Below are 12,133 nucleotides of genomic sequence, written 5' to 3' on the forward strand. Positions count from 1 at the left end.
CACAAGTTCTGTTACAGGGAGCACCACTCCTCCGACAGGGGAATAAAAGATCAATCATCCACGCCACGATACTCTGCTCAACGTCATCGGATCTTCTCCACGCCTTTCATTCTTGGCCTGACCATGCCTGACACCACAATTCACCTCAGTCAGATGGGCCTTACATGTTCATCAGGACAGCAGCACCGCCGAACAGGGCAGCAGCGCCGACGGCACCGGTCTTCATGGGAGCAGCGGCACCAGTCGGGCGAGGGACGCCTGAGGTGCTGGCGGCAGGGACGGTGCTGGACGGGGTCGCGGCGTTGCTGGTGAAGGGGACGCCGGTGGTCGACGAAGCACCCGAGAAGGCCGGGGTGGTCGTGGTGGCACTGGGGTTGGGGGTGGCCAAGGCGGCGGATGGGTTGAGGACCCTATATGCATTGTGGTAAGGTATGGTTCTTCTTCTAAAAGTCTTACCGGGAGAATCGGAAGAGAAAAGACCGAGGACTTACTGGTCAATGACGTGAACAACACCGTTGGCGACAAGAACGTCGGGGATGACAACCTTGGCAGAGTTGACAAAGACCTCGCCGTCTATAACGCGAATGTTGAGCTCAGAGCCATCAAGAGCAGTCAAAGTGGTGTCGGAAAGGCCGCTGCTGTAGCCGAGAACACCGTCAACGACGTGGTACTGGAGAATGCCAGCGAGAGCCTCGGTGGACAGGTTGCCAGTGATGCTGCCAATCGCGCCAAAAGCATCGTTGCTGGGAGCAAAGATGGTGACGTTCTGCAGGTCGGTCAGGGCGTCGCCCAGATCGGCAGCCCCGACTGCACCAGCAAGGGCAGTCAGGTTAGCAGCAGTCAGGGTGTCGGGGATGCTCCCAGGGATGGTGAGGACCGAGTCGATGATGTGGATAACACCGCCGGTGAAGTTGAGGTTCTACAGATTCTATCAGCATCTGAAACGTAAACAGAAAGTCAAGGAGCCTGCGAAACACGTACAGCAGTCACTACAGTGGAGTTCAAGCGGAGACCACTGTAGAGCACGACATTTCCGTCCTGGACGACACCCTCGACGCGTTGTCCACCAGTGACGTTAGTGTAGGTCTCGTTGGTGAGAGCGGTGGGCACAAATGCGGCAGTCTCGGTAAAGTTGGAGCCGTAGTAAGTGCCGTTCAGGATGTGGTAGCTCAGGACAGCCTGGATGAAGTCTGGCTGGGCTAGCATCATGGCAGTTGCGGGATCGGCATTGCTGATGAGACTGTTGAGAGCCTCGTTATTGGGAGCCAGGATGGTAATGTTAGACAGCTGGCCGATGCTCTGGCTGACGGCGGTGTTGTTGCTAATCAAGGCTGCAAGTCAGGTTTCAGTCGAGTATGTTCCAACGTGGCTGCTATTCATAATGGAGAAGGACATCAGACTTACAGATCAGTGTCGACAGAGTCTCATTTTGCGAGGCAAGCGCCTCAGTCAGGCTGGGGAGTTGCTGGGCCACAGCGCGGCCGGCTGCGGCGAGGAATAGGGACTGGCGAATCTGCATGTTGCGTACGAGAAGTTGGCTTTAGGTGGAGAATGTGACGCGAGGGGATTTTGGAGAAGTCGATCAAGTATGAGAAGCACTGGGTTGCTCAGTTCCTAACGTTGGGCATCCTCTTGGGGCATCACGGGTATTTGAGTCCACAGAGTCGAGATGTTCCAGTTCCACCTGGCCTCTGGCACTCACAACGATATTCAGGCCGCCAAGGTGCGCGTTTCTGCCGGACCACGCCTTGGCTCCACTTGCAACGCGCAAAGGTGAAGGTCATGATGTAAACATGCCCATGAAGCTGGCTTGTGTATGTCTCGATTTCGTTGTGGACCAACCCTGGCTCGTACAGGGTGTCGACCATCGACCCAATGACAGCGTCTGGTGGCTAGCAAGCGCACCCGGAGTGGCAAGCGGGTACACCCTAGAGGCTAGGATGGGGATCAAATGCGGGGAGGCGCAGCAGGTAATGCTTTTGTCAGATGTCCTCTCTGTCACGCCATGTGCTTTGACGAGCTCTCCAGGCCGTCCCTTCCGACCAGCCAATGTGACATGCGCGACTAGCAATGGCTGGACTCACGTTAGCACAGCGCTGCATGCCCAACAGGGTCCTTAGTGGCAGGATACTATTAGTGTCACTGGCTGGATTCGACACTCTTCCCGAGCTCGCGTTCCAGTAGAGAGGGCCCGGGACAAAAGTCAATGTCGTCAGAAACGACCCTACCCCTGACCACACCGCTGCGCCAAACAAGCAGCTTGCCCCTGGCAGTTAACCGGCTTCCGCGTTAGGGCTCGCTTTGGGAATCCGGGCCATGCATTTGTTCCAGAAGCTGCCTCTCGGATGGAGAAATTTCCATGGGCCGTCTCCAGCTAGCTGCTCATACTGTTGACATGCCATCTTTCCAACCACGCATATAGCAGCAAACGGTGACTGTCAACCAGCGGCTCAAGTTCGATCAACGGAAGCATGCATAACATGATGCGTCATTCGTGAGGCTGTGCTTGTTGCTCATGTCCTGGATTGCTGGGACCGGCAGCGGTTGCCGAGAGGCGTGTCGTGGTGTCTTGGCAGGCTTTTCAAGCTGAAACTGAGGTTAGTGGTTGGATGGAGACGCCATGGGAATCAAGGTTTGATCTGGGGTAGGAGATCCCTGCCGGTTCGCTGGACGTCCTGCCCTGTTCGGCCAGAAACAGCCGAAGCAGACAGACAGAACAAAGGACGACTGATGCGGGCGATCGAGGAATGTGAGGAAGATCCGGCAAAGAGAGGCAGACAGGGGTGCTTCCCGTAGTGGGGACGGCTTCTTGACTTGCGGGGCTCAGCTCTGTCTGACATGCAGGCCCGCTCAGACCTGCTTGCCCGGGACCTGGTGCAGTCGCCAGGGCGGCCAGTTTTGACCGACAATTTCTCCCATGGTGCGCCGCAATGTCACAATCCTTGGCCTATGCCCAATGCCACGGACCAAAGCCCTGACTAGCATGCTCCGGTGGTCCCAGTGGACGGGTTTGTCCAGACGGGCAGCTGGCGGGTGCGCCGTGTCTGCTGGCCTCGAAGCGGTGTTGGTAGATGCCGCAGGCCGACAAGCTCGGTGGCCGTGGTCGATGGAGCTGGATCCGATCTGGCCAGGGACAGGAGAGCTGCCCTGGGACGCAAGCATTGGCGATCTGGAGCCAGGTTGCAAATCGAGGACGTCAGGCCAAGGCTGCCAAGCTCTGGAGAAGGCTGGCCAAGGGTTGCAGGGATGCGTTCCAGTCGGTCTTGCTCGGGGGTCCGAGGGACAGTCACAGTTCGGGGTCCCTGTCGTCGTCGAGCCGACGCTGTCGGGCCCTGCGATACATCGTCGGTGCATGCGCAGCCGGCTGTCCATGGTCACATCATGGGTGTCGCTGTTTCTAGAGCTGGGAGCGTTCCGGGGCGGCTGGATGCTCGAGTGCTTCTCACGTAGTTTGTGTCTCAAAACAACCTTGGAGGGTCGGTGGGCAACGGTCCAGGCACTGCTTGACAGCGTACGTTAGTGTAGCGTTGCCAGCACGGTTTACGCACTGTGACTGGCTTCGCACTAGAGCCACCTCAGGCAAGAGCACGCGCGAGGGACGACGACATGACGGGAAGCCACGATCCCAGAACGGAACTGTGACAACCAAATCTTGGTGAATGAGCCTCGCAGCTCAACGGGACTGACAACCTTCACTCGCAGTGAGCAGAGCACCTGGCATTTATCGAAACCCCCTCACCTCTGCGACCTCGAAAACGTACTCGACCCTTGCTTTGCCCTTGCCGTGCCGTTTGACGAGCACGAGAATACCTGGCCAGTGCGCCACTGTTCTATGCTCAACTTCATCTGAGACCCCATGGCCCTTCGTGGTGGAATAGACCAAAGGCAGCCGCGTTTCGGCGCATTCTCAAAGCCAAATTCGCCATTGCGCCGAGCGGCGCGTCGTCCTTCCAGCCTGGAAACAAGGGTGCCAGGATCAATGCTCGCCATTGCGCCTCCATCCAGCAAGGCCGAATGACCACGCAGAATTTGGCTCTCGCCAAGCGTCACCATGCCGCGAACGGGGCTGTCACAAGCTAGGCAACAACCTCAACATCAACCGCAAGTCCGTCGGCCATGCTGATGGTGAACTGGTCATCTGCCATTATATCACACGTGCAGCTTTCCCCCATAATCAACTACGGCGGCAAGCTTCCTCAGCAACACAACAGAGGTTTCGTATCAGGTCGTCTCACCTACCAAGATACCTCTGCAGTCGTTCCACTGCCTGGAGGCTCTCATTGCCATTCCCACCGAAATGGAAATCTCCAAGGTCAAGCACAATCTTTGTGTCTTCCTCCGCAGCACCCGGATCAGCGCCGTTCGCTACCATGCCTGCACGGACCTTTGACCTCAGAATCACCGTGTACGTCGTGTACGATTCATCCCATATGCCACCGATCCACTTATACTGAGCCTCGATGGGTATGACGCCATGCCCACTCGCCTCTTTGGCAGCCGTCGGGTTTCCTGAGGCTTCTCGACTTGTGAAATCCACGTCCACCTCGGCATCGGAATCAGCGTGACGGGAGCCTTCCGTCGCGGTGTCAGCATACGACGCGTTACCCGAGAGTCTCCCTGCCTCCTCCACGGATATAAGTGCCGTGGCAGCCATGAAACAGCTCTTGTTTTCCCAGCTGGACCGCGGACTCAGCATCCTCGCCCACCGGGCCATGGCTTTCCTGCGCACGTCGTAGTCACGACTTTCGATGGCCAGGTGCGCCGAAACACCCAGAATATCGTCATAGAGCACACCAGACTCGCGAGCCTCTGGAGATAAAGAGTCCAGGACTCCGCTTACACGATCGAGCACATCAAGTATGGTACTCTTAAAGGTGTCCCACGTGCTCGCAGTTGGATCAGTTGATGACGAAATAGTTATGTATCCAGTCTGAGCAGCAATAAGGATACGCTCAAGAGTGAATCTTTCAGCATCAGTGAGCCCCGCCGTGAGCATCTTCGCCTCCAGGTGTTCTGGTAAATCCAAACCATTTCTGGCCTCAGCCTGCAGAATCGGGGCATTCTTTTCCAGTCGCTGTCGAACAACGTCCAGGAAAAATTCGAGCTGGTCCTTGTAGTGTGCTTGCTCTGTCAGCAACTCATCGTCAATGGCGACCTTGCTGGCATACGCCTTTAAGCCGGCTTGGTGCGCATCTTGAATCCACGTGCCAAAAGCAGTGAGGAACGACATCCAGGCAGATTCGATCTCGGACAGCGTTGAGTGCTTGTCCAGATATGACAACGAGTACCTGCCCGGCTTCGATTCTTTTTTTGTGGCAATAATGCGTGCGTGAGTCAGGGCATTACACCGTGGATACAAGGGAGTGTAAAGCGCATTCAGGCTGACCATGCGTTCGAGCAGCATTTCCGCGACGCGAACACCGTCATCATCGAGGTCGGCCGCGATGGTCGGGGCTAGGCCTTGGTCAGGTATCGAATCGCTGCCAGCATCCCACCCGCTGTGTGAGGGCAACACAGCCTCGTTTTTCAAGAGAGCAAGGGCCTTGGAAGTGAGCTTGTCGACCGCTTCTGTGTTGCCATGAAGATGCTCAAAGGCTACCAGGAGCAGTGTCACGATGAGAGTAGTCCTCGGGGGACTGCACCCAACGCAACGCGACGGCGGAATTCCCCTAGCGCTTTGGCGTACAGCGACAACGCCTGTGGATAATGATCAGGAATGGAGGCTCGTACACGATGTCTGCTCGGCGACGGCAGCGCTGTGAACAAAGGCGTGGACGCAGCCAGAGGATCGCATTTCCGTGCTCTGTCGAGGCTGCCAAGAGCAAGAATCGCATTCATGATGCATTTGTCACGCGCACTCTCTCTGAGTACGCAACGGCGCCAGAAATCGCTGAAGGCGTTTGCGCCGAGCTGGTACGCAACGTGATATCGGAAGTGATCAAAGTATATGCCATACTTGGAATCAAGCCACGTCGACGAAGCTCGGATCGGACTTGCAAGCACGAACGCCCTCGCATGGCAGCTTGCCAGAGATAGCCACGCCTGCTTACATTCTTGCGCTCCAATTTGTTGGCCGTGTCTCGGGAGACTTGCCGAATACACGCAAGACCGGCCATTCTGCAGGCACCGAGAGCATGCCGGTTTTTGTTCGTCGCATTTATGGTGGCCTTGTTTGCACTCACGACAACCTACCACCACTGTCAGTGTTGAGCCACGATAGCAATCGCCTTTCTGCGTGCATACCGGATCGCCCCTTGGGCCCCCAGGCTCTCTTCCTCTGAGGTTGTGTTCGTGTCATGCTGTCTACGCAGAACTCATCGCGAGAGCCTGCCCCGGGCTTGGTCTCGTTGGCTTGCGGGCGGTAAACCAGCTGGTGCTGGCTTGGTGGGGACGCCATTGTGGTTGCGATCAGTCGTCCTTATGTACGGCTTGACGGCGAGCAGCCCATCGCTGAAGCACTCAGTGCGTGCGCGACTCAGCCGCTTTGACATGCTCGGTCGCTTGTCCAACAGTGGTGGTGAGCCCTGCCACACAGACCGATGACCTGAATGAAGTTGGAGCGTGGTGGGTTGGCACGTGGACTTGACACCAGGCGCGGCAGAGAGAACCCTGAAGTGCAGCACTACGGCACTGCCCCACACGCGCAATGCAACCAGTCTGCCACGCCTCAACCACTCCCGCCCACTCGTGTCCTTGACAACGACCCATGCTGGCCAACAAGCATGACACAACGCGGGATGCCTACGGCATACTCGTCTGGCTTGTTACAACAGGCTCCCAGAAGGGGCTAAGCTCGGCAAAACTGCATTTTTGCAATAACTGAAAGTCCAAGGTCTGTCGAGTCGAGGTTCGACAAGGAACAACAGTGCAGCATCGTCAATCATTGACCGACGTCTAGTTCGTTGAGCAGGGAGGCGTTCAGCTTGAGAGATGTGGACCTGCCTCGGGGCGGTGGCCACGACATTCCTCGAGCAAGCGATGATATGCCTTTCGCGATGCCGCTGGGATGGCCTCGCTTTCGCAACGACGCCATCATCAGTGCTGCACTTCACCGATTACGAGCGCTTTCTTAGACATGAGAACCAAGCAGTCCATTACGACATCGGGACTTGTACCACCCACTGCTGTATGGATTACTGGGCCCAGCGTTACTGTTGCCCCTCAACACCACCACGCTCGATCTGGAAGTCGATAGTTTGTTTCTGTAGAAGCAGCACTCTCTTCCACTGGTCTGTACAGGGGGTTTCTCCGGCATTGTGGACGTGGCTTGCTTTCACCTGCAGGGCCTCTCAACGTCGAGACCCTGTGCTGGGTCCACCCAATCCTTTGGCGGCCCGAGCATGCGGTGGTACACCACGAATTTGAGGAGATGGATCATACAAGGAGTCCAATCTTACCGTTGGAGGGCTGACTGCTTCGGGACCCCTGTTCCCCGCGTGCAATGGTCTCGATCAATCCGAGCATTGTGTTTCGTCAGCACAGGTGGCTGCAGCCTCCCACACCTGTATATCTCCAATACTTGCATCGGTGTCAAGCAGTGGCGTTCCTTATGCTATGCTGACTCGGGTGACATCACCCAACAGGGCACTGATAATCAGCCCCCAACGAGGCCATGTCGTCCTGAGCCTTGTCCTCGGGGCCGCGCCCGGGTCCGGGACACGCCATGCCCCCAAAGACGCATCTTGCGCATACTGCCGCTATGGGTGTGGGGAACGCCGGACGCCAAGATGTTCGGAAGTCGACAAGGTGCCACGACTCGACACTATACTCTCTTGCACTCCAAGCTTCAGCCTTATGAGGCTGGGCAGATAGCTGTGAAAGTCCCTACTCCACCTCTGTGCGACCCTGCTGTCGTCGCGTGTGGAGGCTCACCTATGCCAGCCACACCGAGCCGTGAGCTCCCACAGATGGCGTTGCCGGTGGGATGCAGGGGTACTTGTTGCCGGCTTCGTCATCCTGTTGCCTCTTCCGCGCAAGTCTTGTCTTTATGTGCAGCGAGCGATCTGTTGGAGAATCGCGCAAAAACCGAGCTTAACAAATGTGCATTTTCTCCATGCATGCATGCATGACGCCGGAGATGGCCGCCTCGGGAGTTTCCCATGCCGGGCTAGGGATGTGGTGTAGCCACGGACGCCACCGCATTCAGCATTGGAGGAAACAACGGGCCACTCTCCGGCCCTCTGGAACACGGCTACATCCCTCCCGTTCGTCGAGCGGGTAACGTTCCACCCTTCCCTAGCCTCGAGGAACGACCTCGTGTCGAGACACCAAGTTCGATGTGAAGGTTACCTTGCGACTCACAAGGCGAGTGACTGTGCCGCTACACGACTCTGTCATGGGGACTTGCTCAGTCTATCTGGCGTACCAACGACAACAGTCGTGATACGGGGACGATGTGCCCAAGACCAGCATGCTGGGCCTTGGGGTGCCAGGCCCAATGCTTCGTACATGCATGTAAAGCATGCAAGCAGTATTTCGCTACCCATACGCGCACGATTATTCGTGATGAGTATTAGTCAGCTCGTGTTGCATTCTTGCAGTATCTTCTTTATGCGGTGTGCTCCCTTCACTGGATTGAGTGGTGGTGAGATCCCGGGTCTAAGGGGAAAGGATCCCCTGCACCTTGCATGGCTATTTCTGGCCCGGGAGCATCTAGACCGGTTTGTCATCTTCAAGCTAACCGGTAAAAGCTTCTTTTTTTTTTTCACCGCCGATGATGACATCACGTAACTCCGAGTTGTGCCGATGCCGTTCGTCGGATTTGACAACCAAGAGACGGGGCCACTCGCAGGAATGAGGTTAAAGTGATAGCTATTATGGGCGTGGAGTCTGTCCTCTTAGGAAAAGACACTTCAGAATCAGCAACGTAAATAGATCTTCGGGTCTCTTTACACGCAAGCATCGTTTTCCCGGGCGTCTCTGCGATGTCTCCTGTCTACGTTGTGTGATTTTAGGTTTGGGGGCAATTCCTGGTAGGCCACGAGCAGCAAACGACAACAGAATCTCGCTGGGTGGGTTCCCACGATCGGCAGTTTTCAAGACCATGACACGATAGGAGGACACGTCCTGCCACTGGCTGACTGCGTTGTGATTGTATGAACCTGAAGCCCAATGCGTGTCTAGCAAACTCTCCTCTGTATTGCTATTCTATCTCTCTATCTCTCTTTCCCTCTCTGTGCGTGTTTGTGTGTGTGTGTGTATCATCTCATCAGCAAGTCTACCATCCCGAAGCACGCACCCACACATCCCGGACCACCTCCCCGGCCCCTGGATCCTTTTCGTCCGAGTCAACGACCAGGTACCACCCGTACATGGCGCCCGTGATGCACGCGTGGTTCGGATACACGCGGACGACCTGGCCGACCTCGAGCGGCAGTGGCGGGAGGACATGTTCTTCACCACGGGCGCCCCTTCCCGCCCCTGCCTCACTTGTAGGTGGCAACCACGCCGCGATCCCGTGCTCCTGGCTGATCCTGCTAATCATGATCCTCCTGCCGCCGCTGCCGCTGCCGTCCACGCCCTGGGTGCCCAGGATGCCCCAGCCGGGGTACATCTTGCACGGCTCCCTGCCCAAGCCCAGAACGCCGACGGCGATGAGGGCCTCGGGCTCGGCGCGCTCATGGTCGTTGTACACGCTGCACACCTCTGCCGCGACGCTGAAGGCGACGTGGGCCTCGGGCTCGTCGATGTGGTACAGCTCTGCAGTGGTGGTGGTGGTGGCTGTCGTGCTTGATGTTGTCTCGGATGCGGTACCAGACGAAGGCGACGAAGAAGGAGGCACGGCGTTGGTGGCGAGCTGCTGGATGTCGCGGACCGCGTAGACGCCCGCGTGGAGCTCGAGGGTCGTGGTAAAGGAGCTGCTGCTGTCTGTTGATGACGATGGCGATGACGAGACGGCGGCGATGGATCTGCGGAGGTTTGCGCTGTCGCTGTCCGCCGCCGAGGATGACGATGAGGACGACGACGACGAGAGCAGGTTGCCCACGGAGATGATCTGCGGGGAGGCGCCGACGCTGATGACCAGTTGTCTCTGTTGCTTCTGGCTCGTGGTGGTGGCGGCCAGGGAGGCAAACGCGGCGCCGCAGTCGCGCAGGGCCTGCATGCAGCCGTCAATCTCCCCCGCGAGGGCGTCCATGGCGTCCCGCGGGGTGTTTCCGTTGTAGCTGAGGCTGCTGTGCGAGTAAAGACCCAGAAACTCGACCTTGGTGTTGAGCTGGGCGATCCTGTCAATGAGGCCACCCTTGTTGAGCGCCGCGGGGGGCAGGCCGGCGCGGTGGTAGCCCGTGTCGACCTTGATAAAGACCTTTACTGGGAAGCCGGCCGTGTCGTGGAAGGTGGTGGCGAGGGGCTCGAGCTGGGCCGGGTGGTCGACGAGGACCGAGATGGAGCCCGGGACGCCGATGCGCCGGGCGATGTGGGCGAGGCGGCTGACCTGCGAGGGCGGGAGGGGAATTCCGTAGAGGATGTTGACGCTGCGGCCGGCAGACGCGTACTCGGCGATGAGGGGCACCAGGTGCTCAATCTCGGCCAGCGTCGAGGCGACGAGGTTGATGGGCTGCGAGGGGCCGAGGTTCTGCACCTGCAGGCGGGTGAGCTCTGTAGTCTGTTGTTGGTGTCTGTCAGCCATGGAAGTGTCCCTCGTGTCGATCGTAGACTGTTCCCTTCCCTCGTACCTTGTGAGTCTTGATGTGTGCGCGGAAGCCCACGCCCAGCGCAGCCACGGCCTTGTCGACGGCCGCGCAGTTGCGCCGGGCCACGGCGACGTCCATGATGGCCGCCGGCTTGGGCACCTCGCCCACTGTCTTGCCCACAAACAGCCTGCACAGCTCCTCGCGAGTCGGCGCGCTGCGCTGCGGGACAGAGGCTGCGAATGAAGCCATTCCTTGTCTCTGTGTGTCTGTTCCACTCGTTGATGTGTTTCTGTCGTCCAAGTGACTGTGGTTGGGTCAGGGAGAGGATGTTTGGGTCAGAAGGAGAAAAAAAGAGAATCATCAAAGACCCAAGGAAAAGGCCGCAACTTGGGCCCAGTGTGTGTGTGTGTATGCATGTGTGACTGACGGGCTTGTAGCCGGAGGGCGCCACCATTCGTATGGGTTCAGTCCAGGGTCCTGGCCCCGCGCCCCGAACTCCGTGCCTGGCCCGCCGGCTCCGGGACCGCCGTCCGTAAGGCAAAGGCAGCCCCACCATCCGGGCCAGGGCCGGTGTCGGCGATGGTCTGTCTGCCTGTCTGCCAACCAACCAATCGACAAGGTCGGCGGTTGATGAATCGCCGCACGTCACAGTCGATGCACGCCGTGGGGCAACCAAGCAAGAGACAATTGCAGCTACGCTACTTGGATCGTGCCTAGGCCAGGAAGGAGCGGCACTGACAACAAGAGCGACCCCACAGGCTACTGCCGATGCACACATGCCCAGTGCATGACTGGCTGTAGCCACAGTCCTCAACATGGCAAATCCGTCACTTCGATCCAGAACATCGTAACTCACTGGCGTACCTTGTCATGTTGGTAATGGTGAATCCTGTGCAAGTGGTTTGCAATGTGATAGCATCGCCCTGTTAGGCAGAACGTGGCTTTTATCTTGGCTCGTGTCCCCCAGCTTGTCCCTTTTAATGCGACAGCATGTGCCCGTCTGCCCGCGTGACAAGCGCTCCAACGAACGCGACCGCGTCTGTCCTATCTGTTGATGCTATGCCCATACTCCCTGTCCTCTTCTAGGGAGATTTCCAGCCTGTGTTCAGGCGCTGGCTCTTCTCCTTCCCACCATGCCTGTTCCCTGCTGGCGTTTTCAGAGGTGCAGAGGTCGTAAGCAAGTGGCTGGCGAGTAGAATGGCGGCACCAGACCTGATCGAGCCACTCCGTTTGTCGTGCAGCGTCATGTGCACACGAAAATTCTTCCGCCCTCGCTTTTCGAAATTGTTTGTGGTCGTTGATTTCCCAACTGTCGCCAGTCATGCCAGCGACAACCAAGCTCCTCATCGTTGTCTGGTAGAACCTGCCTCGCGCACTATCCTCGGCCCATCCGTGTTGCCACAAGAAGTTGTCTGCTGCCTGCCTGCGGAGGTCCCCGAAGATTACTCGAATAAGTCGCACTAGACTCGAAGCCTGCCGTCCTTGCTCGTCCTCGTCCCATC

The 12,133-nt window shown here is 57.8% G+C and overlaps 4 protein-coding genes across 4 annotated transcripts; 1 reads left to right on the forward strand and 3 right to left on the reverse strand.

The window, feature by feature from the left end:
- Window positions 1–160: 160 nt before the first annotated feature.
- Window positions 161–1,519, reverse strand: B0I36DRAFT_347874 (FAS1 domain-containing protein; the record flags this gene model as incomplete). The annotated part of the gene is made up of 4 exons (XM_046156626.1): window positions 161–410; window positions 492–919; window positions 982–1,331; window positions 1,405–1,519. 4 exons carry the CDS (start codon window positions 1,517–1,519, stop codon window positions 161–163), a joined length of 1,143 nt encoding a protein of 380 aa, XP_046013526.1.
- Window positions 1,520–2,850: 1,331 nt separating this feature from the next.
- Window positions 2,851–6,116, reverse strand: B0I36DRAFT_347875 (uncharacterized protein; the record flags this gene model as incomplete). Its single annotated transcript, XM_046156627.1, has 5 exons — window positions 2,851–3,502; window positions 3,740–4,076; window positions 4,240–5,595; window positions 5,643–5,910; window positions 6,051–6,116. The coding sequence occupies 5 exons, from the start codon at window positions 6,114–6,116 to the stop codon at window positions 2,851–2,853; spliced, it is 2,679 nt and encodes an 892-aa protein (XP_046013527.1).
- A 1,072-nt stretch (window positions 6,117–7,188) lies between these two features.
- Window positions 7,189–8,258, forward strand: B0I36DRAFT_99730 (uncharacterized protein). Its single transcript, XM_046163711.1, has one exon. The coding sequence runs from the start codon at window positions 7,341–7,343 to the stop codon at window positions 8,067–8,069; it is 729 nt and encodes a 242-aa protein (XP_046013528.1). The 5' UTR covers window positions 7,189–7,340; the 3' UTR covers window positions 8,070–8,258.
- Window positions 8,259–9,217: 959 nt separating this feature from the next.
- Window positions 9,218–10,880, reverse strand: B0I36DRAFT_373349 (putative serine dehydratase domain-containing protein; the record flags this gene model as incomplete). The annotated part of the gene is made up of 2 exons (XM_046160187.1): window positions 9,218–10,603; window positions 10,674–10,880. The coding sequence occupies 2 exons, from the start codon at window positions 10,878–10,880 to the stop codon at window positions 9,218–9,220; spliced, it is 1,593 nt and encodes a 530-aa protein (XP_046013529.1).
- Between the last annotated feature and the right edge of the window lie 1,253 nt (window positions 10,881–12,133).

Source organism: Microdochium trichocladiopsis (genome assembly GCF_020744255.1).
Source record: "Microdochium trichocladiopsis strain MPI-CAGE-CH-0230 chromosome Unknown B0I36scaffold_4, whole genome shotgun sequence".
Taxonomy (NCBI): Eukaryota; Fungi; Ascomycota; class Sordariomycetes; order Xylariales; family Microdochiaceae; genus Microdochium; species Microdochium trichocladiopsis.